The sequence below is a fragment of the Oncorhynchus keta genome, chromosome 12 (assembly GCF_023373465.1).
Source record: "Oncorhynchus keta strain PuntledgeMale-10-30-2019 chromosome 12, Oket_V2, whole genome shotgun sequence".
Lineage (NCBI taxonomy): Eukaryota > Metazoa > Chordata > Actinopteri > Salmoniformes > Salmonidae > Oncorhynchus > Oncorhynchus keta.
In genome coordinates, this window is record NC_068432.1 from 55,066,926 (window position 1) to 55,092,952 (window position 26,027).

At 45.2% G+C, this 26,027-nt stretch overlaps 1 protein-coding gene across 42 annotated transcripts in view; it reads right to left on the reverse strand.

Annotated features, from left to right (window-relative positions):
- tek (TEK tyrosine kinase, endothelial) overlaps window positions 1-26,027 on the reverse strand; it is a 100,283-nt gene that overhangs the window by 67,945 nt on the left and 6,311 nt on the right. For all 42 annotated transcript variants that reach the window (XM_052458661.1, XM_052458677.1, XM_052458676.1 and 39 more), the window contains exons 2-4: window positions 4,532-4,672; window positions 4,155-4,334; window positions 1,876-1,986 (exon numbers count right to left, since the gene is read on the reverse strand). In XM_052458661.1, the coding sequence (XP_052314621.1) occupies window positions 1,876-1,986; window positions 4,155-4,334; window positions 4,532-4,672 (432 nt within the window). The remainder of the gene's footprint in view (window positions 1-1,875; window positions 1,987-4,154; window positions 4,335-4,531; window positions 4,673-26,027) is intronic.

The following is a 26,027-nucleotide window of genomic DNA, read 5'->3' on the forward strand; positions in this document are numbered from 1 at the left end:
AACATGTTTTCAGACGTCTCTCAGAGTTCTAACACTGGGTTGGTTGCTCGGCAACAACACAGTTGGTTGCTCGGCAACAACACAGTTGCTTGCACCATACTGCCAGTCAGAAGAAGTGTACGGAACAAACCTAGGTGACTGTATATGGCTAGCTATATGGTGATATTCAACCTGAGGTTAATCAATACATAAACACAAGCAGATATTTTGATTAGCTTGGTAGTTAATTACCTAGTCAACGTTAGCTTGATTGTACAAAGCCCAGCAGCCAGCCTCTGTCGCTAGCTAACACCAGTCAGCTGAATGCTATGAAATTAAGGTAACTAGGCAATAAATGTTTGTTTTTATTAGTTAGCTGACTAGTTAGCTAGCTACCTAACGTAAAGTTATACCAGTCAGATGAGAGCTAAGGTTGGTTATATTTTGCCAAGTAAGGTTTTTCTTATAAGGCTGAAGTCATCATGTGTAAACTGCTGATCTGTAATCAGAGCACAAATAGTCAAGCTAACATCATCGGCTGCTATGATGGCCAGTTAACATTAACTAGCTAGCTGGGTAACGTTAGCCGACGTAAAACTATAGCTACCGTGTATGGCCAGTTCATGCACCACAATACATCATACTTTCTTACGCAAAACATAGCTACTTAACATTAGTTACGTTAAATTTAAAACCACCAAACTTTGGGAAACTGACACGGTGCTCAAGTTAATTTGCATCGCACAGACCAAGCTGTGGTAAGGAAAAACACTGCAGTTAGCTGCGCTACATTTCTTCAACTAAGAACAACCATGACCACAACACAAACCACAGCCGAGAAATCTAATTGCTTTGTTAAGAAATAGTAAGCTAGTTATGAATTGCATATACAGTGTATCCGGAAAGTATTCAGACCCCTAGACTTTTCCCCCACATTTTATTACATTACAGCCTTATTCTATTATTGATTAAATATTTTTTTCTCCTGAGGTTCTTGTAAGTATAAAATCAAAGGTTTCTTTCATTTAATTTTTTTTTAAAGCATGAAAAGGTTTCGTATCGGGATAATATCTTACTGTGGTGTATGAAGAAACCAATACTTTACCCTGTATACGGTACAAATTACATTACTGTGGAAGTGTAACAGAATAACATCCCCTTGCCCATACCCGGGCGCGAACCAGGGACCTTCTGCACACATCAACAACAGTCACCCACGAAGCATCGTTACCCATCGCTCCACAAAAGCCGTGGCCCTTGCAGAGCAAGGGGAACTACTACTTCAAGGTCTCAGAGCAAGTGACGTCACCGACTGAAACGCTATTTAGCGCGCACCGCTAACTAAGCTAGCCGTTTCACATCCGTTACAGAAGCACCTTCTGTTTGAGAAGGTTTGCATCCTAAGCAACCTGACTACACATAGTTTGAAGTACAATACCAACATAGCTACAGTAGCAGGTCAAAGCTGTGTGATGGAAAACCTTGGTGGAGTAGGCATTGTGGTGCTCATGTGAATTTCTTTATTTTTTTTAGGTGTAACGGATGTGAAACGGCTAGCTAGTTAGCGGTGGTGCGCGCTAAATAGCGTTTCAATCGGTGACGTCACTTGCTCTGAGACCTTGAAGTAGTAGTTCCCCTTGCTCTGCAAGGGCCGTGGCTTTTGTGGAGCGATGGGTAACGATGCTTCGTGGGTGACTGTTGTTGATGTGTGCAGAGGGTCCCTGGTTTCTTGCCCGGGTATGGGCAAGGGGATGGTCTAAAGTTATACTGTTACATAGGCTTCAATGCCTATTCTCACTTAAGTCGCTCTGGATAAGAGCGTCTGCTAAATGACTTAAATGTAAATGTAAATGTAAAACATATTATTAGGTTTAGGCTACATAGTGAAAGGTTTACCATTCTTATAGATGACTGCGTCCTCTGCAAACACTTTCCTGCGTGTGAAAGAGATGTTGACATCTTCTCCTATACTGACTGTGATGGTCAGGGACTCTGGCAGGAATGCAGCTAGGGGAAAATATAAACACAATGGTAGCATAAGAAACAGACAGCAGAAACCAGGAAACAGACAGCAGAAACCAGGAAACAGACAGCAGAAACCAGGAAACAGACAGCAGAAACCAGGAAACAGACAGCAGAAACCAGGAAACAGACAGCAGAAACCAGGAAACAGACAGCAGAAACCAGGAAACAGACAGCAGAAACCAGGAAACACAGCAGAAACCAGGAAACAGACAGCAGAAACCAGGAAACAGACAGCAGAAACCAGGAAACAGACAGCAGAAACCAGGACACAGGACTCTGGCAGGAATGCAGCTAGGGGAAAATATAAACACAATGGTAGAATAAGAAACAGACAGCAGAAACCAGGAAACAGACAGCAGAAACCAGGAAACAGACAGCAGAAACCAGGAAACAGACAGCAGAAACCAGGAAACAGACAGCAGAAACCAGGAAACAGACAGCAGAAACCAGGAAACACAGCAGAAACCAGGAAACAGACAGCAGAAACCAGGAAACAGACAGCAGAAACCAGGAAACAGACAGCAGAAACCAGGAAACACAGCAGGAAACAGACAGCAGAAACCAGGAAACAGACAGCAGAAACCAGGAAACAGACAGCAGAAACCAGGAAACACAGCAGAAACCAGGAAACAGACAGCAGAAACCAGGAAACAGACAGCAGAAACCAGGAAACACAGCAGAAACCAGGAAACAGACAGCAGAAACCAGGAAACACAGCAGAAACCAGGAAACAGACAGCAGAAACCAGGAAACAGACAGCAGAAACCAGGAAACAGACAGCAGAAACCAGGAAACAGACAGCAGAAACCAGGAAACACAGCAGGAAACAGACAGCAGAAACCAGGAAACAGACAGCAGAAACCAGGAAACAGACAGCAGAAACCAGGAAACAGACAGCAGAAACCAGGAAACAGACAGCAGAAACCAGGAAACAGACAGCAGAAACCAGGAAACAGACAGCAGAAACCAGGAAACACAGCAGAAACCAGGAAACAGACAGCATAAACCAGGAAACACAGCAGAAACCAGGAAACACAGCAGAAACCAGGAAACAGACAGCAGAAACCAGGAAACAGACAGCAGAAACCAGGAAACAGACAGCAGAAACCAGGAAACAGACAGCCAAAACCAGGAAACAGACAGCAGAAACCAGGAAACAGACAGCAGAAACCAGGAAACACAGCAGAAACCAGGAAACAGACAGCAGAAACCAGGAAACAGACAGCAGAAACCAGGAAACAGAAACCAGGAAACAGAAACCAGGAAACAGACAGCAGAAACCAGGAAACAGACAGCAGAAACCAGGAAACAGACAGCAGAAACCAGGAAACAGACAGCAGAAACCAGGAAACAGACAGCAGAAACCAGGAAACACAGCAGAAACCAGGAAACAGACAGCAGAAACCAGGAAACAGACAGCAGAAACCAGGAAACAGACAGCAGAAACCAGGAAACACAGCAGAAACCAGGAAACACAGCAGAAACCAGGAAACAGACACCAGAAACCAGGAAACAGACAGCAGAAACCAGGAAACACAGCAGAAACCAGGAAACAGACAGCAGAAACCAGGAAACAGACAGCAGAAACCAGGAAACAGACAGCAGAAACCAGGAAACAGACAGCAGAAACCAGGAAACAGACAGCAGAAACCAGGAAACACAGCAGACTGGAAGAGTTCTCCAATTATGCTTCGTTTCCTCCTAGATTTAAGTAATTGTTGTGTAACTCTTGTCACGTAGTCCACAAATATTAAATAAACAACGAACAGAAATAATGTTATTGTAACTCCCTAATGAAAACAATCAAAGCCAAACAGACAGAAGGGGGGGGGGGATTAATGGTGGCACAGTTTCGCTGTGACCTCGCCGTGTGACTTAGGGTCCAGAAGGGAAGGCATCAGGCAAACAAACAGTCTGACAGGAAGAAGAAATCAACCCCGCTGTCTGTCTGTAGGCTTGACATTGTTTTGCGTTTCATTAGGGAGTCGGAATAACAGTTTATCATAATGGAATGTGGCAGAAAACATGGCAATGGTGAACTTGTTTAATTTAGGAGCCACCCGAAAAACCTCTAAACATAACACATTTCTTTTTGCCCATAGAAAATACAGAACTGTACAGTCTAGAACACAATATCAATGCGTTATTACCTTCATTCAGCATCTTGTAAGTATATATCTGATTTTTGTCACTCTTTCTGGCCCTGCAGTAGAATTCTCCAAAGATATCACTGCGAGTTTTCCATTCGATCTTGGAGGCATGGTGGTAGGCTGTATCAGGGCTGACAGGCAGGCTCTGGGGGTGGGTCAGGGGGAAGTCACGGCCCATACCTGACGGAAATGTACATGTTAAAAATGTGTTGGAAATACAATAACTACACAATAACACATTTTAATGTAACAAGAAAGTGTATGGTGAAATAAAACAACAACAACAACAACAACAACAACAACAACAACAATTGTAATTGTGATTTGACATGTTAGAATTTACAAACGGAAATGTGAAAGTCCCATATCCCCATTACCCAGGGTACTGCTGGAGCTGGATGTAACAATGTCCTGCCGGGAGGTCCAGTCACTACTGACACAATGGAGGGAGGAGTCTGATGATGTCACCATGGGGTCAGGGTTCACCAAGGTCAGGTCCGCTATGTCTAGGGCATCACCTGGGACAGACAGACAGACAGACAGAGACACACAATTTACAAAAGGAGATAAGTATCAGAGATAATAAAACACAAGACAAAGTGAAAAGAAATTGTTTATTTGGTTGGGCTATGACATCATTAGTAAACAAAGGTGTACAGTTTCCCATCATTGACCTCTACGTGATATTGGGGACATTAGTATCAGTAACACATTGACCTCTACATGATATTGGGGACATTAGTATCAGCAACACATTGACCTCTACATGATATTGGGGACATTAGTATCAGTAACACATTGACCTCTACGTGATATTGGGGACATTAGTATCAGTAACACATTGACCTCTACGTGATATTGGGGACATTAGTATCAGTAACACATTGACCTCTACATGATATTGGGGACATTAGTATCAGCAACACATTGACCTCTACATGATATTGGGGACATTAGTATCAGTAACACATTGACCTCTACATGATATTGGGGACATTAGTATCAGTAACACATTGACCTCTACGTGATATTGGGGACATTAGTATCAGTAACACATTGACCTCTACGTGATATTGGGGACATTAGTATCAGTAACACATTGACCTCTACATGATATTGGGGACATTAGTATCAGCAACACATTGACCTCTACATGATATTGGGGACATTAGTATCAGTAACACATTGACCTCTACGTGATATTGGGGACATTAGTATCAGTAACACATTGACCTCTACATGATATTGGGGACATTAGTATCAGTAACACATTGACCTCTACGTGATATTGGGGACATTAGTATCAGTAACACATTGACCTCTACGTGATATTGGGGACATTAGTATCAGTAACACATTGACCTCTACATGATATTGGGGACATTAGTATCAGTAACACATTGACCTCTACGTGATATTGGGGACATTAGTATCAGTAACACATTGACCTCTACGTGATATTGGGGACATTAGTATCAGTAACACATTGACCTCTACATGATATTGGGGACATTAGTATCAGCAACACATTGACCTCTACATGATATTGGGGACATTAGTATCAGTAACACATTGACCTCTACATGATATTGGGGACATTAGTATCAGTAACACATTGACCTCTACATGATATTGGGGACATTAGTATCAGCAACACATTGACCTCTACATGATATTGGGGACATTAGTATCAGCAACACATTGACCTCTACGTGATATTGGGGACATTAGTATCAGTAACACATTGACCTCTACATGATATTGGGGACATTAGTATCAGTAACACATTGACCTCTACATGATATTGGGGACATTAGTATCAGTAACACATTGACCTCTACGTGATATTGGGGACATTAGTATCAGTAACACATTGACCTCTACATGATATTGGGGACATTAGTATCAGTAACACATTGACCTCTACATGATATTGGGGACATTAGTATCAGCAACACATTGACCTCTACATGATATTGGGGACATTAGTATCAGTAACACATTGACCTCTACATGATATTGGGGACATTAGTATCAGTAACACATTGACCTCTACATGATATTGGGGACATTAGTATCAGTAACACATTGACCTCTACGTGATATTGGGGACATTAGTATCAGTAACACATTGACCTCTACGTGATATTGGGGACATTAGTATCAGTAACACATTGACCTCTACATGATATTGGGGACATTAGTATCAGCAACACATTGACCTCTACATGATATTGGGGACATTAGTATCAGTAACACATTGACCTCTACATGATATTGGGGACATTAGTATCAGCAACACATTGACCTCTACATGATATTGGGGACATTAGTATCAGTAACACATTGACCTCTACGTGATATTGGGGACATTAGTATCAGTAACACATTGACCTCTACATGATATTGGGGACATTAGTATCAGTAACACATTGACCTCTACATGATATTGGGGACATTAGTATCAGTAACACATTGACCTCTACATGATATTGGGGACATTAGTATCAGTAACACATTGACCTCTACATGATATTGGGGACATTAGTATCAGTAACACATTGACCTCTACATGATATTGGGGACATTAGTATCAGCAACACATTGACCTCTACATGATATTGGGGACATTAGTATCAGCAACACATTGACCTCTACATGATATTGGGGACATTAGTATCAGTAACACATTGACCTCTACATGATATTGGGACATTAGTATCAGTAACACATTGACCTCTACATGATATTGGGGACATTAGTATCAGCAACACATTGACCTCTACATGATATTGGGGACATTAGTATCAGTAAGTAGTATCTGTGGGGGACAGATATTACTGTACTGTTGGAGCTAGAAACACAAGCATTTAGTTAGATACTACTGCACTGTTGGAGCTAGAAACACAAGCATTTAGTTAGATATTACTGTTGGAGCTAGGAACACAAGCATTTAGTTAGATATTACTGCACTGTTGGAGCTAGAAACACAAGCATTTAGTTAGATATTACTGCACTGTTGGAGCTAGAAACACAAGCATTTAGTTAGATATTACTGTTGGAGCTAGGAACACAAGCATTTAGTTAGATATTACTGCACTGTTGGAGCTAGGAACACAAGTATTTAGTTAGATATTACTGCACTGTTGGAGCTCGGAACACAAGCATTTAGTTAGATATTACTGCACTGTTGGAGCTAGGAACACAAGCATTTAGTTAGATATTACTGCACTGTTGGAGCTAGGAACACAAGCATTTAGTTAGATATTACTGCACTGTTGGAGCTAGGAACACAAGTATTTAGTTAGATATTACTGCACTGTTGGAGCTCGGAACACAAGCATTTAGTTAGATATTACTGAACTGTTGGAGCTAGGAACACAAGCATTTAGTTAGATACTACTGCACTGTTGGAGCTAGGAACACAAGCATTTAGTTAGATACTACTGCACTGTTGGAGCTAGGAACACAAGCATTTAGCTAGATATTACTGCACTGTTGGAGCTAGGAACACAAGCATTTAGCTAGATATTACTGCACTGTTGGAGCTAGGAACACAAGCATTTAGCTAGATATTACTGCACTGTTGGAGCTAGGAACACAAGCATTTAGCTAGATACTACTGCACTGTTGGAGCTAGGAACACAAGCATTTAGCTAGATATTACTGCACTGTTGGAGCTGGGAACACAAGCATTTAGTTAGATACTACTGCACTGTTGGAGCTAGGAACACAAGCATTTAGTTAGATATTACTGCACTGTTGGAGCTAGGAACACAAGCATTTAGTTAGATATTACTGCACTGTTGGAACTAGAAACACAAGCATTTAGTTAGATATTACTGCACTGTTGGAGCCAGGAACACAAGCATTTAGTTAGATACTACTGCACTGTTGGAGCCAGGAACACAAGCATTTAGTTAGATATTACTGCACTGTTGGAGCTAGGAACACAAGCATTTAGCTAGATATTACTGCACTGTTGGAGCTAGGAACACAAGCATTTAGTTAGATATTACTGCACTGTTGGAGCTAGAAACACAAGCATTTAGTTAGATATTACTGCACTGTTGGAGCTAGAAACACAAGCATTTAGTTAGATACTACTGCACTGTTGGAGCTAGGAACACAAGCATTTATTTAGATATTACTGTACTGTTGGAGCTAGAAACACAAGCATTTAGTTAGATACTACTGCACTGTTGGAGCTAGGAACACAAGCATTTATTTAGATATTACTGTACTGTTGGAGCTGGGAACACAAGCATTTAGTTAGATACTACTGCACTGTTGGAGCTGGGAACACAAGCATTTAGTTAGATATTACTGCACTGTTGAAGCTAGGAACACAAGCATTTAGCTAGATATTACTGTACTGTTGGAGCTAGGAACACAAGCATTTAGCTAGATATTACTGTACTGTTGGAGCTAGGAACACAAGCATTTAGCTAGATATTACTGTACTGTTGGAGCTAGGAACACAAGCATTTAGCTAGATATTACTGTACTGTTGGAGCTAGGAACACAAGCATTTAGCTAGATATTACTGTACTGTTGGAGCTAGGAACACAAGCATTTAGCTAGATATTACTGTACTGTTGGAGCTGGGAACACAAGCATTTAGCTACACCTGCAATAACATCTGCTAAATATATGTATGTGACCAATACAATTTGATTTGATTTGATTTACTCTCTATACTGATACACTTTATATACACTTAGAATATACAGATCTGAGACCAGGCTTTGTACTTTCTGGTATCATTCAAGACAGAACATACAGATCTGAGACCAGGCTTTGTACTTTCTGGTATCATTCAAGACAGAACATACAGATCTGAGACCAGGCTTTGTACTTTCTGGTATCATTCAAGACAGAACATACAGATCTGGGAATGTTGTAACATAATGATTTAACTTTCCATTTATAGTATTTTATAAATCTGATCTGATGGCATTAGTAGAAAGGATGACTAGTTTCAATAAATAACACATCTTTAAATATAACGAATTGGAACACAAAAGCACTCAATCCACATGCTATATGATAAACATAGCCAAACGAAGACATAGAAGGCACAGTATATGGGTCTTTGTGAATGTGTTGTGATGGAAGGATGTGTTGTGTGTGTTTGTTTTTTTGTTGCTGGTGTTTTGTAAAAGTGTGGCGTTTTAAGCGAGTGAGAAAGGAAATGGTTTCATATCCCGGAACCGGTGTGTGTCTGTTGAGCGAAAGAGCTTTTCAATGTTGTTCCAGATGAGGGATATACATTTTATAATGAATTATACATCTATATTCTCCTATGGTAACGGAACGGTCTCCAACCCTATACCCTAGACACCCGCCTGAGAGACACTAAAGAGGAAGTCCATGTCTGTTTTATGGTCCTTCTGTAATGTAAGTTGCCTGTATGCAGACAAAACAGAAAGAGGAATGTGGTCAGAGACCTACTAGAGCAGCACAGCGCCGTCAAGACAGCCGGCCTGACAGGGTTGATCCTATAAAGCCAGAGCCCCCTGACGGCCTGCCTGACAGGGTTGATCCTATAAAGCCAGAGCCCCCTGACAGCCTGCCTGACAGGGTTGATCCTATAAAGCCAGAGCCCCCTGACAGGGTTGATCCTATAAAGCCACAGCCCCCTGACGGCCTGCCTGACAGGGTTGATCCTATAAAGCCAGAGCCCCCTGACAGCCTGCCTGACAGGGTTGATCCTATAAAGCCAGAGCCCCCTGACAGCCTGCCTGACAGGGTTGATCCTATAAAGCCAGAGCCCCCTGACAGCCTGCCTGACAGGGTTGATCCTATAAAGCCAGAGCCCCCTGACAGCCTGCCTGACAGGGTTGATCCTATAAAGCCAGAGCCCCCTGACGGCCTGCCTGACAGGGTTGATCCTATAAAGCCAGAGCCCCCTGACAGCCTGCCTGACAGGGTTGATCCTATAAAGCCAGAGCCCCCTGACAGCCTGCCTGACAGGGTTGATCCTATAAAGCCAGAGCCCCCTGACGGCCTGCCTGACAGGGTTGATCCTATAAAGCCAGAGCCCCCTGACAGCCTGCCTGACAGGGTTGATCCTATAAAGCCAGAGCCCCCTGACAGCCTGCCTGACAGGGTTGATCCTATAAAGCCAGAGCCCCCTGACAGCCTGCCTGACAGGGTTGATCCTATAAAGCCAGAGCCCCTGACAGCCTGCCTGACAGGGTTGATCCTATAAAGCCAGAGCCCCCTGACAGCCTGCCTGACAGGGTTGATCCTATAAAGCCAGAGCCCCCTGACGGCCTGCCTGACAGGGTTGATCCTATAAAGCCAGAGCCCCCTGACGGCCTGCCTGACAGGGTTGATCCTATAAAGCCAGAGCCCCCTGACAGCCTGCCTGACAGGGTTGATCCTATAAAGCCAGAGCCCCCTGACAGGGTTGATCCTATAAAGCCAGAGCCCCCTGACAGCCTGCCTGACAGGGTTGATCCTATAAAGCCAGAGCCCCCTGACAGGGTTGATCCTATAAAGCCAGAGCCCCCTGATACGAGCATTTCTAGGGAGTTTTCCTAGCCACCGTGCTTCTACACCTGCATTGCTTGCTGATTGGGGGTTTTAGGCTGGGGGGGTTTCTGTATAGCACTTTGAGATATCAGCTGATGTAAGAAGGGCTTTATAAAAAATAAATTTGATTGAAATTTGATTGATAGGAGAGCATAATATACAAGGTATTACATGCAAATATAGTGGGGATTCCGGTGGGGTGCCCCCCACCCAGGTAGTGGCAGCACTGTTAACACTGGCTGCAGTAACCCATGAGGAGGGGGCACACCTGGACAATCAGAGAGGGGGGCAAATTATTGTGACCTTGGTGACACTAAATAACCAAAAGGTCTGACTGCACCAGAGATGCTTGGGGGGGGCAGCGTGTGTGTGTGTGTTTCAGGGGAATGGGGGTGGATCTGATCTCCATCACCTAGGACTTGACGATGGTTAATCAAATCTCCCCATTTTTGTCAATTTTGCTCAATCTTGCATGTTTTCTCAAACAACTGTATATACGTTCGTACATCAGGTCCTTTCTGGAGTTGGGATGGAACAACCGTTGAGCGTCTGAGCTTATGGTTGTTTGTAAAGGAGCCCCTGAACGAGCATGTCTAGTGTGTTTTCCTGTGTGCTGTGTGTGTGTGTGTGTTGTGTGTTAGGCTGTGTGTGTGTGTGTGTGTGTGTGTGTGTGTGTGTGTGTGTGTGTGTTGTTTGTTGATAGGAGAGCATAAGGTGTGTGCAAATGTAGTGGGTAAGGTGTGTGTGTGTGTGTGTGTGTGTGTGTGTGTGTGTGTGTGTGTGTGTGTGTGTGTGTGTGTGTGTGTGTGTGTGTGTGTGTGTGTGTGTGTGTGTGTGTGTGTGTGTGTGATGAATCACAATAATTGTTTGCGAAAATAATCTCAGATTTCCGTATACTATTTTACGTCTACCCTGACAGGTTATCAGCCCGATCACATCCATCATCATCATCATTAGTTGTAGTACAATCAGGTAATACATGCAGTCTGTGGTGGTTCCCTTCCTTCCCCCTGTGTTTAACCCTAATGTATGGATTCAATGGAATGTTAATGTATCAGAGTTCATTTCATGGAGACCATGGGGAGACCATGGGGAGACCATGGGGAGACCATGGGGAGACCATGGGGAGACCATGGGGAGACCATGGGGAGACCATGGGGAGACCATGGGGAGACCATGGGGAGACCATGGGGAGACCATGGGGAGACCATGGGGAGACCATGGGGAGACCATGGGGAGACCATGGGGAGACCATGGGGAGACCATGGGGAGACCATGAGGAGACCATGGGGAGACCATGGGGAGACCATGGGGAGACCATACCCATCTGAACGCAATTTACTTGTTGCCAGTTTTCCATCCGGCAGCCATTGTTACTTAGAGCACCAATTTATTTTTGTCTCACATATAAAGATGGAAGCATCTGAGATTAATCTGCATTGTTCAAAACAAAATGCCAATGCAGTGTCATAGCTCTGACATGACCATGACCAGAAACATTCCTCGAGCTGTAAATCAGCAACAGCTCTACTCTCCTTTCAAGTGACTAGTGGGGGATATCCATCCACCTAAAGTACACTGACCAGTTGGTCAGGCAGGAATGATGGGTCAGTGTTTCAAAGCCGTTCTGGCTTTGCCTGTTATCTGTCTCTGAGCTAGCTGTGATTTACAACTGGTGGAGAATGAGAGAGCACAGCACAGCACAGCACAGCACAGCACAGCACAGAGAGAGAGAGAGAGAGAGAGAGAGAGAGAGAGAGAGAGAGAGAGAGAGAGAGAGAGAGAGAGAGAGAGAGAGAGAGAGAGAGAGAGAGAGAGAGAGAGAGAGAGAGAGAGAGAGAAAATTAGCCAAAAGAGACTTTTGAGAGCTGAGAGAGACAGAGAGAGAGCTGCTCCAGAGAAGAGCTCCAGAGAAATACATGATGTACACAATAAGTGTGCAGTTAAAATTGGCAAAAAAACCCACACTAGTTTCTTTTGTCAGGGCTGGGGGATGAGACAGGGATGCAGCTGCTCCAGAGAACGCGTTTCCACTGCTCCAGAGAACAGGTTTCCACTGCTCCAGAGAACAGGTTTCCACTGCTCCAGAGAACAGGTTTCCACTGCTCCAGAGAACAGGTTTCCACTGCTCCAGAGAACAGGTTTCCACTGCTCCAGAGAACAGGTTTCCACTGCTCCAGAGAACAGGTTTCCACTGCTCCAGAGAACAGGTTTCCACTGCTCCAGAGAACAGGTTTCCCAGAGAACTGCTCTCAGAGAACAGGTTTCCACTGCTCCAGAGAACAGGTTTCCACTGCTCCAGAGAACATGTTTCCACTGCCACTGCTCCAGAGAACAGGTTTCCACTGAGAACAGGTTTCCACTGCTCCAGAGAACAGGTTTCCCTGCTCCAGAGAACAGGTTTCCACTGCTCCAGAGAACAGGTTTCCACTGCTCCAGAGAACAGGTTTCCACTGCTCCAGAGAACAGGTTTCCACTGCTCCAGAGAACAGGTTTCCACTGCTCCAGAGAACAGGTTTCCACTGCTCCAGAGAACAGGTTTCCACTGCTCCAGAGAACAGGTTTCCACTGCTCCAGAGAACAGGTTTCCACTGCTCCAGAGAACAGGTTTCCACTGCTCCAGAGAACAGGTTTCCACTGCTCCAGAGTCCAATGGCGGCAAGCTTTACACCACTTCAGCCGACACTTGGTGATCTTATGCTTGTGTGCGGCTGCTCGGCCATGGAAACCCATTTCATGAAGCTCCCGACGTTGGACAAATTATTTTTACGCTTCAGCACTCTCTGTTCTGTGATCATGTGTGGCCTACCACTTCGCAGCTGAGCTGTTGTTGCTCCAAGACATTTCCACTTCACAATAACAGCACTTACAGTTGACCGAGGCAGCTCTAGCAGGGCAGAAATTTCATGAACTGACGTGTTGGGAAGGTGGCATCCTATGACGGTGCCACGTTGAAAGTCACTGAGCTCTTCAGTAAGGCCATTCTACTGCCAATGTTTGTCTATGGAGATTGCATGGCTGTGTGCTTGATTGTATACACCTGCCAGCAACTGGTGTGACTGAAATAGCTGTATCCACTAATTTGAAGTGGTGTCCACATACGTTTGTGTATATAGTGTATATCAATGAATTGGTGAGTGCACTAGAACAGTCTCACCCTACTAGAATCTGAAGTCAAGTGTCTACTGTTTGCTGATGATCTCGTGCTTCTGTCCCAAACCAAGGAGGTTCTACAGCAGCACCTAGATCTTCTGCACAGATTCTGTCAGACCTGGGCCCTCCTTGGTTGGGGACAGAAGCATCAGATCATAATGGCCTAAACATCAGCACCACAGGTTGCCAGAACCATAAATGCTCATTCCATCGAGACACCGTTGCCCTAGAAAACACAAAAAACTATACATACCTCAGCCTAAACATCAGCACCACAGGTAACTTCCACAAAGCTGTGAACGATCTGAGAGACATGGCAAGAAGGGCATTCTATGCCATCAAAAGCAACATAAACTTCAACATACCAATTAGGATCTGACTAAAAATACTTGAATCAGTTATAGAACCCATTGCCGTTTAGGGTTGTGAGTGTAACAGTATAGCTTCCGTCCCTCTCCTCGCCGTGAACCAGGGACCCTCTGCACACATAGACAACTGACACCCACGAAGCCCCACGAGATCTGGGGTCCGCTCACCAACCAAGAATTCACTAAATAGGACAAACACAAAATTGAGGCCTCTGCAAAAATATCCTCAGTTCACAACGTAGAGCACCAGATAATGCACGCAGAGCAGAATTACGCCGATACCCGCTAATTATCCAAATCCAGAAAGAGACGTTAAATTCTACAACCACCTAAAAGGAAGCAATTCCCAAACCTTCCATAACAAAGACACCACCTACAGAGAGATGAACCTGGAGAAGAGTCCCCGAAGCAAGCTGGTCCTGGGGCTCTGTTCACAAACACAAACACACCCTACAGAGCCCCAGGACAGCAACATAATTAGACTCAACCATGTCACGAGGAAACAAAAAGATAATTACTTGACACATTGGAAAGAATTTACCAAAAAACAGAGCAAACTAGAATGCTATTTGGCTCTAAACAGAGAGTACACAGTGGCAGAATACCTGACCACTGTGACTGACCAAACTTAAGGAAAGTTTTGACTATGTATAGACTCAGTGAGTATAGCCTTGCTATTGAGAAAGGCCGCCGTAGGCAGACATGGCTCTCAAGAGAAGACAGGCTATGTGCACACTGCCCACAACACGAGGTGGAAACTGAGCTGCACTTCCTAACCTCCTGCCAAATGTATGAACATATTAGAGACACATATTTCCCTTAGATAACAGAATTAGAAAAACAAACCCAATTTTGATAAAATCACATATCTACAGAGTGAAATACCACAGTGTGACATCACAGCAACAAGATTAGTGACTGGTTGCCAAAAGAAAAGGTCAAGCAGTGAACAACAAACAACATTATAAATACAACCCATATGTATGTCTTTGTTCATTTGGAATTACGTGTAATGTAATGTTTACTGTTCATTTTCTATTGTTGATTTCACTTTTGTTTATTATCTATTTCACTTGCTTTGGCAATGTTAACATATGATTCCCTTAACAATAAAGCCCCTTGAATTGAATTGAATGAGAGAGAGAGAGAGAGAGAGACCATATGGAAGAGATCATGGTACTGTTATGCAGCTAGCCCTCTGATGGTCTGACCTCTTGACACACACACACACTCACAGCCTGCAGTGTATCAACCCCCTGGACAGAGAAAGATGTGTGAAGTTTCCCACATGCTGTGCATCCACTGCAGGATTCTGACAAACACATCATTTACTCAGGAAGAATAGTCACAACTCTCATATATCACCTTTCAGTCTGCAGCAAATGTATCAAACCTTCCTTCACATGAAACATCCTGGGCCTTTCTGTTGATCCTAGAATACTGTATGACCTCTGTTGATCCTAGAATACTGTTTGACCTCTGTTGATACTAGAATACTGTTTGACCTCTGTTGATACTAGAATACTGTTTGACCTCTGTTGATACTAGAATACTGTATGACCTCTGTTGATCCTAGAATACTGTTTGACCTCTGTTGATACTAGAATACTGTTTGACCTCTGTTGATACTAGAATACTGTATGACCTCTGTTGATCTTAGAATACTGTATGACCTCTGTTGATCCTAGAATACTGTTTGACCTCTGTTGATCCTAGAATACTGTATGACCTCTGTTGATCCTAGAATACTGTTTGACCTCTGTTGATACTAGAATACTGTTTGACCTCTGTTGATACTAGAATACTGTATGACCTCTGTTGATCCTAGAATACTGTTTGACCTCTGTTGATACTAGAATACTGTATGACCTCTGTTGATCCTAGAATACTGTTTGACCTCTGTTGATCCTAGAATACTGTTTGACCTCTGTTGATACTAGAATACTGTATGACCTCTGTTGATCCTAGAATACTGTATGACCTCTGTTGATCCTAGAATACTGTATGACCTCTGTTGATCCTAGAATACTGTATGACCTCTGTTGATCTTAGAATACTGTTTGACCTCTGTTGATACTAGAATACTGTATGACCTCTGTTGATCCTAGAATACTGTATGACCTCTGTTGATCCTAGAATACTGTATGACCTCTGTTGATCTTAGAATACTGTTTGACCTCTGTTGATACTAGAATACTGTATGACCTCTGTTGATCCTAGAATACTGTTTGACCTCTGTTGATCTTAGAATACTGTATGACCTCTGTTGATCCTAGAATACTGTATGACCTCTGTTGATCTTAGAATACTGTTTGACCTCTGTTGATCTTAGAATACTGTATGACCTCTGTTGATCTTAGAATACTGTATGACCTCTGTTGATCCTAGAATACTGTTTGACCTCTGTTGATCCTAAAATACTGTATGACCTCTGTTGATCCTAGAATACTGTATGACCTCTGTTGATCCTAGAATACTGTATGACCTCTGTTGATCCTAGAATACTGTATGACCTCTGTTGATCCTAGAATACTGTATGACCTCTGTTGATCCTAGAATACTGTATGACCTCTGTTGATCCTAGAATACTGTATGACCTCTGTTGATCCTAGAATACTAGATCAAATCCCCGAGCTGACAAGATTTTTAAAAATCTGTTGTTCTGCCCCTGAACAAGGAAGTTAACCCACTGTTCCGAGGCCGTCATTGAAAATAAGAATTTGTTCTTAACTGACTTGCCTAGTTAAATAAAGATAAAATAATATCTTCACCTTTGCTGACATGATCTTAGTAAAGCAGGAACATTCAGCTAAGATCAAGTGAATAGAATGTTCTGGTCCTGACATGTCATTTCCCCTGTAGCTACTGTTATAAAGCATTCCTTCCTGTTAATGTTCAGGAAACCTCACCCTGCTATTGTTGTTAAAGTAAGAACAGTCCTGAGGACTCCTGACAACCAGGGTAGAGGTTTATAGAGGGAAGAACAGTCCTGAGGACTCCTGACAACCAGGGTAGAGGTTTATAGAGGGAAGAACAGTCCTGAGGACTCCTGACAACCAGGGTAGAGGTTTATAGAGGGAAGAACAGTCCTGAGGACTCCTGACAACCAGGGTAGAGGTTTATAGAGGGAAGAACAGTCCTGAGGACTCCTGACAACCAGGGTGGAGGTTTATAGAGGGAAGAACAGTCCTGAGGACTCCTGACAACCAGGGTGGAGGTTTATAGAGGGAAGAACAGTCCTGAGGACTCCTGACAACCAGGGTGGAGGTTTATAGAGGGAAGAACAGTCCTGAGGACTCCTGACAACCAGGGTGGAGGTTTATAGAGGGAAGAACAGTCCTGAGGACTCCTGACAACCAGGGTAGAGGTTTATAGAGGGAAGAACAGTCCTGAGGACTCCTGACAACCAGGGTGGAGGTTTATAGAGGGAAGAACAGTCCTGAGGACTCCTGACAACCAGGGTGGAGGTTTATAGAGGGAAGAACAGTCCTGAGGACTCCTGACAACCAGGGTAGATGTTTATAGAGGGAAGAACAGTCCCGAGGACTCCTGACAACCAGGGTAGATGTTTATAGAGGGATGAACAGTCCTGAGGACTCCTGACAACCAGGGTGGAGGTTTATAGAGGGAAGAACAGTCCTGAGGACTCCTGACAACCAGGGTAGATGTTTATAGAGGGAAGAACAGTCCTGAGGACTCCTGACAACCAGGGTGGATGTTTATAGAGGGAAGAACAGTCCTGAGGACTCCTGACAACCAGGGTAGAGGTTTATAGGGGGAAGAACAGTCCTGAGGACTCCTGACAACCAGGGTGGAGGTTTATAGAGGGAAGAACAGTCCTGAGGACTCCTGACAACCAGGGTGGAGGTTTATAGAGGGAAGAACAGTCCTGAGGACTCCTGACAACCAGGGTGGAGGTTTATAGAGGGAAGAACAGTCCTGAGGACTCCTGACAACCAGGGTAGATGTTTATAGAGGGAAGAACAGTCCTGAGGACTCCTGACAACCAGGGTAGAGGTTTGTAGGGGGAAGAACAGTCCTGAGGACTCCTGACAACCAGGGTGGAGGTTTGTAGGGGGAAGTGCTACATTTAGCTCTTACAGCATTTATTTTTGAAATAAATCTAATAGTAAAGTGTCACATCAAATCCAATTTATTAAAAGGCCAAGGAGCCACATTTGAAGATGAACGGCTTAATCTCTTGATTTACGTACAGTTGAAGTCGGAAGATTACATAAACTTAGGTTGGAGTCATTAAAACTCGTTTTTCAACCACTCCACAAATTTCTTGTAAACAAACTATAGTTTTGGCAAGTCGGTTAAGATATCTACTTTGTGCAAGACACAAGTAATTCTCCAACAATTGTTTACAGACAGATTATTTCACTTATAATTCACTGTATCACAATTCCAGTGGGTCAGAAGTTTACATACACTAAGTTGACTGCCTTTAAACAGCTTGGAAAATTCCAGAAAATTATGTCATGGCTTTAGAAGCTTCTGATGGGCTAATTGACATTTTGAGTCAATTGGAGGTGTACCTGTGGATGTATTTCAAGGCCTACCTTCAAACTCAGTGCCTCTTTGCGTGACATCATGAGAAAATCAAAAACAAATCAGCCAAGAACTCAGAAAAATAATTGTAGACCTCCACAAGTCTGGTTCATCCTTGGGAACAATTTCCAAACACCTGAAGGTACCACGTTCATCTATACAAACAATAGTACGCAAGTATAAACACCATGGGACCACGCAGCCATCATACCGCTCAGGAAGGAGACGCATTCTGTCTCCTAGAGATGATCGTACTTTGGTGAGAAAAGTGCAAATCAATCCCAGAACAGCAAATGTGAAGATGCTGGAGGAAACAGGTACAAAATGATCTATATCCACAGTAAAACGAGTCCTATATCAACATAACCTGAAAGGCCGCTCAGCAAGGAAGAAGCCACTTCTCCAAAACCGCCATAAAAAAAGCCAGACTACGGTTTGCAACTGCACATGGTGACAAAGATCGTACTTTTTGGCTAAATCTCTTTTGGTCTGATGAAACAAAACTAGAACTGTTTGGCCATAATGACCATCGTTATGTTTGGAGGAAAAAGGGGGAGGCTTGCAAGCCGAAGAACACCATCCCAACCGTGAAGCACGGGGGTGGCAGCATCAGGAGTATTTCTCCTGTCCTATTCAGTGTCCTGTGTGAATTTAAGTGTGCTCTCTCTAATTCTTTCTTTCTTTCTTTCTCTCTCTCTGAGGACCGGAGCCCTAGGATCATGCCTCAGGACTACCTGACATGATGACTCCTTGCTGTCCCCAGTCCACCTGGCCGTGCTGCTGCTCCAGTTTCAACTGTTCTGCCTTATTATTATTGGACCATGCTGGTCATTTATGAACATTTGAACATCTTGGCCATGTTCTGTTATAATCTCCACCCGGCACAGCCAGAAGAGGACTGGCCACCCCACATAGCCTGGTTCCTCTCTAGGTTTCTTCCTAGGTTTTGGCCTTTCTAGGGAGTTTTTCCTAGCCACCGTGCTTCTACACCTGCATTGCTTGCTGTTTGGGGTTTTAGGCTGGGTTTCTGTACAGCACTTTGAGATATCAGCTGATGTACGAAGGGCTATATAAATACATTTGATTTGATTTGATTTGATTTGATCATGTTGTGGGGTGCTTTGCTGCAGGATGGACTGGTGCACTTCACAAAATAGATGGCCTCTCTCATGAGAGAGGGAAAATTATGTGGATATATTGAAGCAACATCTCAAGACATCCGTCAGGAAGTTAAAGCTTGGTCGCAAATGAGTCTTCCAAATGGACAATGACCCCAAGCGTCCTCCCAAAAGTTGTGGCAAAAAGGCTGAGGGCAACAAAGTCAAGATATTGGAGTGGCCATCACAAAGCCCTGACCTCAATCGTATAGAAAATGTGTAGGCAGAACTGAAAAAGCGTGTGCGAGCAAGGAGGCCTACAAACCTGACTCAGTTACACCAGCTCTGTCAGGAGGAATGGGCCAAAAATCACCCAACTTATTGTGGGAAGCTTATTGGAGGCTACCTTAAGCATTTGACCCAAGTTAAACAATTTAAAGGCAATGCTACCAAATACTAATTGAGTGTATGTAAACCTCTGACCCACTGGGAATGTGATGAAATAAGTAAAAGCTGAAATAAATAATTCTCTCTACTATTATTCTGACATTTCACATTCTTAAAATAAAGTGGTGATCCTAACTGGCCCAAGACAGGGAATTTTTACTCGGATAAAATGTCAGAAATTGTGGAAAAACTGAGTTTAAATATATTTGGCTAAGATGTATGTAAACTTCTGACTTCAACTGTAGCTGATAGTGTTTAGGGGAAAAATCCCAGATGATCCCTATTCCCTCTACACTTTCATCTGAAGTAGTGCACTATATAGGGAATAGGGAGCCATAGGGTTCTGGTCTAAAGTAGTGAACTATATAGGGAATAGGGTTCCATAGGGCTCTGGTCTAAAGTAGTGCACTATATAGGGAATAGGGTTCCATAGGGCTCTGGTCTAAAGTAGTGCACTATATAGGGAATTGGGTTCCATAGGGCTCTGGTCTAAAGTAGTGCACTATATAGGGAATAGGGTTCCATAGGGCTCTGGTCTAAAGTAGTGCACTATATAGGGAATAGGGTTCCATAGGGCTCTGGTCTAAAGTAGTGCACTATATAGGGAATAGGGTTCCACAGGGCTCTGGTCTAAAGTAGTGAACTATATAGGGAATAGGGTTCCATAGGGCTCTGGTCTAAAGTAGTGCACTATATAGGGAATAGGGTTCCACAGGGCTCTGGTCTAAAGTAGTGCACTATATAGGGAATAGGGTTCCATTTGGGACTCATCCTGAGTTATACACACGCAGATGATTACGGGCGTTTCTGTTGTTGTGTTCATGCAGGGTGAAGTGTAAGGGATTGGAGGGATGCTGTCATGGCTGCCTTCCAACTGGAGTTAAAGCAGTGTGTGTGTGTGTGTGTGTGTGTGTGTGTGTGTGTGTGTGTGTGTGTGTGTGTGTGTGTGTGTGTGTGTGTGTGTGTGTGTGTGTGTGTGTGTGTGTGTGTGTGTGTGTGTGTGTGTGTGTGTGTGTGTGTGTGTGTGAGGCAGACAGACAGGCAGGAGGCTGGATATTTTACTATGACATGGTTTGCTACAAGAGTTTCTTTCTAACCTATAAACCTCAATTATATACTATCATCTCAATGTCCACAACGTTTATGTTTTAAACTGGTTTGGGACAGTCGTAAGGTCATGTGCTACACGTCTCAGACACAAATACATGGTGCTAAAATAACATTTTTAAAGAATGTGAACGGGAATAAAACAGCTATTTCATTTCATCAACATGGTTGGATGAACATTATGAACACTGAACATTAAACATGACATTTCCTCCTTTCTGATTTCTGTTTCAGACCAGAAATCTATTCTCAGACCTCCGCAGTGTGTGTTTCATTTCTGTTCAAGGAAAATCTCGTGTTTTTTCATCCGCAAGTGGTCTCCCCATATCTCTCTCTATACCCCAGTGGGACCCTGTCCCTAGATCTCAGTGGCACCCTGTCCCTATACCCCAGTGGGACCCTGTCCCTATACCCCAGTGGGACCCTGTCCCTATACCCCAGTGGGACCCTGTCCCTATACCCCAGTGGGACCCTGTCCCTATACCCCAGTGGGACCCTGTCCCTATACCCCAGTGGGACCCTGTCCCTATATTCCAGTGGGACCCTGTCCCTATATTCCAGTGGGACCCTGTCCCTATACCCCAGTGGGACCCTGTCCCTATACCCCAGTGGGACCCTGTCCCTAGATCTCAGTGGCACCCTGTCCCTATACCCCAGTGGGACCCTGTCCCTATACCCCAGTGGGACCCTGTCCCTATACCCCAGTGGGACCCTGTCCCTATACCCCAGTGGGACCCTGTCCCTATATTCCAGTGGGACCCTGTCCCTATACCCCAGTGGGACCCTGTCCCTAGATCTCAGTGGCACCCTGTCCCTATACCCCAGTGGGACCCTGGCCCTATACCCCAGTGGGACCCTGTCCCTATATTTCAGTGGGACCTTGTCCCTATACCCCAGTGGGACCCTGTCCCTATACCCCAGTGGGACCCTGTCCCTATATCCCAGTGGAACCCTGTCCCTATACCCCAGTGGGACCCTGTCCCTATACCCCAGTGGGACCCTGTCCCTATACCCCAGTGGGACCTTGTCCCTATACCCCAGTGGGACCCTGTCCCTATATTTCAGTGGGACCTTGTCCCTATACCCCAGTGGGACCCTGTCCCTATATTTCAGTGGGACCTTGTCCCTATACCCCAGTGGGACCTTGTCCCTATACCCCAGTGGGACCCTGTCCCTAGATCTCAGTGGCACCCTGTCCCTATACCCCAGTGGGACCCTGTCCCTATACCCCAGTGGGACCCTGTCCCTATATTCCAGTGGGACCCTGACCCTATATCCCAGTGGGACCCTGTCCCTATACCCCAGTGGGACACTGTCCCTATATTCCAGTGGAACCCCCTAGATCTCAGTGTCCCTATATTCCAGTGGAACCCTGTTCCTATATTTCAGTGGGACCCTGCCCCTATACCCCAGTGGAACCCTGTCCCTATATTTCAGTGGGACCCTGCCCCTATACCCCAGTGGCACCCTGTCCCTGTATTCCAGTGGGACCCTGTCCCTATATTTCAGTGGGACCCTGTCCCTATATCCCAGTGGAACCCTGTCCCTATATCCCAGTGGAACCCTGTCCCTATATTTCAGTGGGACCCTGCCCCTATACCCCAGTGGAACCCTGTCCCTTTATCCCAGTGGAACCCTGTCCCTATACCCCAGTGGGACCCTATCCCTATACCCCAGTGGGACCCTGTCCCTATACTCCAGTGGGACCCTGTCCCTATACTCCAGTGGGACCCTGTCCCTATATTCCAGTGAGACCCTGTCCCTATATCCCTGTGGGACCCTGTCCCTATATTCCAGTGAGACCCTGTCCCTATTCCCCAGTGGGACCCTGTCCCTATTCCCCAGTGGGACCCTGTCCCTATATTCCAGTGGGACCCTGTCCCTATTCCCCAGTGGGACCCTGTCCCTATATCCCAGTGGGACCCTGTCCCTATACTCCAGTGGGACCCTGTCCCTTTACCCCAGTGGGACCCTGTCCCTATATTCCAGTGGGACCCTGTCCCTATACCCCAGTGGGACCCTGTCCCTATACCCCAGTGGGACCCTGTCCCTTTACCCCAGTGGGACCCTGTCCCTATATCCCAGTGGGACCCTGTCCCTATACCCCAGTGGGACCCTGTCCCTTTGCCCCAGTGGGACCCTGTCCCTATATCCCAGTGGGACCCCGTCCCTATACCCCAGTGGGACCCTGTCCCTTTACACCAGTGGGACCCTGTCCCTATATTCCAGTGGGACCCTGTCCCTATACCCCAGTGGGACCCTGTCCCTTTACCCCAGTGGGACCCTGTCCCTATATCCCAGTGGGACCCTGTCCCTATACCCCAGTGGGACCCTGTCCCTTTACCCCAGTGGGACCCTGTCCCTATATTCCAGTGGGACCCTGTCCCTATATCCCAGTGGGACCCTGTCCCTATACCCCAGTGGGACCCTGTCCCTATACCCCAGTGGGACCCTGTCCCTTTACCCCAGTGGGACCCTGTCCCTATATTCCAGTGGGACCCTGTCCCTATACTCCAGTGGGACCCTGTCCCTATATCCCAGTGGGACCCTGTCCCTATACCCCAGTGGGACCCTGTCCCTATATTCCAGTGGGACCCTGTCCCTATATTCCAGTGGGACCCTGTCCCTATATTCCAGTGGGACCCTGTCCCTATACCCCAGTGGGACCCTGTCCCTATACCCCAGTGGGACCCTGTCCCTATACCCCAGTGGGACCCTGTCCCTATACCCCAGTGGGACCCTGTCCCTATACCCCAGTGGGACCCTGTCCCTATACCCCAGTGGGACCCTGTCCCTATACCTCAGTGGGACCCTGTCCCTATACCCCAGTGGGACCCTGTCCCTATATCCCAGTGGGACCCTGTCCCTATACCCCAGTGGGACCCTGTCCCTGTACCCCAGTGGGACCCTGTCCCTATACCCCAGTGGGACCCTGTCCCTATATTCCAGTGGAACCCTGTCCCTATATTCCAGTGGGACCCTGTCCCTATACCCCAGTGGGACCCTGTCCCTGTATTTCAGTGGGACCCTGTCCCTTTACCCCAGTGGAACCCTGTCCCTATATCCCAGTGGGACCTTGAATTATACTGTCGTTATAGCATCTTTAGGTTGATACAATACTGTTGCCTTGCTGTACACTCACAGTCATTTACATTGCTTCAGTAAAACTGTCACATTTTCATAGTAACTGAGGTAGGTATCAGTGCTGTGTATTCATGGTTACCAAGGGAAGGTCATGCTTCCCCCTAACTTTGACCAAGAAAAAATATAAAATCTTTTATCTCTCTTTGTTTTCACATATTTTCCTTCAATTCACAAGAGAGCGAAACAGCGCCCCTCTGTCTCCGTATGTGTAGCCCATATATCTGATGCTGTCTGGTCAAAAATAGTATTTACCTTAATTTAACGAGGCAAGTCAGTTTAGAACAAATTCTTATTTTCAATGATGGCCTGGGAACAGTGGGTTAACTGCCTGTTCAGGGGCAGAACGACAGATTTGTACCTTGTCAGCTCGGGGGTTTTGATCTTGCAACCTTCCGGTTACTAGTCCAACGCTCTAACCACGAGTCTACCCTGCCCACTCTACACTATAACCACTAGGCTACCCTGCCTCCTCTACACTCTAACCACTAGTTTACCTGCCACCTCTACACTCTAACCACGAGGCTACCCTGCCGCCTCTACACTCTAACCACTAGGCTACCTGCCACCTCTACACTCTAACCACTAGGCTACCTGCCACCTCTACGCTCTAACCACTAGGCTACCTGCCGCCTCTACACTCTAACCACTAGGCTACCTGCTGCCTCTACACTCTAACCACTAGGCTACCTGCCACCTCTACACTCTAACCACTAGGCTACCTGCCGCCTCTACACTCTAACCACTAGGCTACCTGCCACCTCTACACTCTAACCACTAGGCTACCTGCCGCCTCTACACTCTAACCACTAGGCTACCTGCCGCCCCTACACTCTAACCACTAGGCTTCACTAGGCTTCAAATAGTCAACTGATCATCAAGCTTTGATCATTTGAATCAGTTGGGTAGTGTTAGGGCAAAAAAAACAAAATGTCTACCGCTTGGGGACCGAGGACTGAGTTTGGGAAACGCTGCTCTCCGGCAACTGAGTCCGGCAACTGAGTCCTAAGTCCTGTATCTTTGTAGTGACTGGGTGTGTTGATACACTGAGTTAGGAAGGAGTCCTGTATCTTTGTAGTGACTGGGTGTATTGATACACTGAGTTAGGAAGGAGTCCTGTATCTTTGTAGTGACTGGGTGTATTGATACACTGAGTTAGGAAGGAGTCCTGTATCTTTGTAGTGACTGGGTGTATTGATACACTGAGTTAGGAAGGAGTCCTGTATCTTTGTAGTGACTGGGTGTATTGATACACTGAGTTAGGAAGGAGTCCTGTATCTTTGTAGTGACTGGGTGTATTGATACACTGAGTTAGGAAGGAGTCCTGTATCTTTGTAGTGACTGGGTGTATTGATACACTGAGTTAGGAAGGAGTCCTGTATCTTTGTAGTGACTGGGTGTATTGATACACTGAGTTAGGAAGGAGTCCTGTATCTTTGTAGTGACTGGGTGTGTTGATACACTGA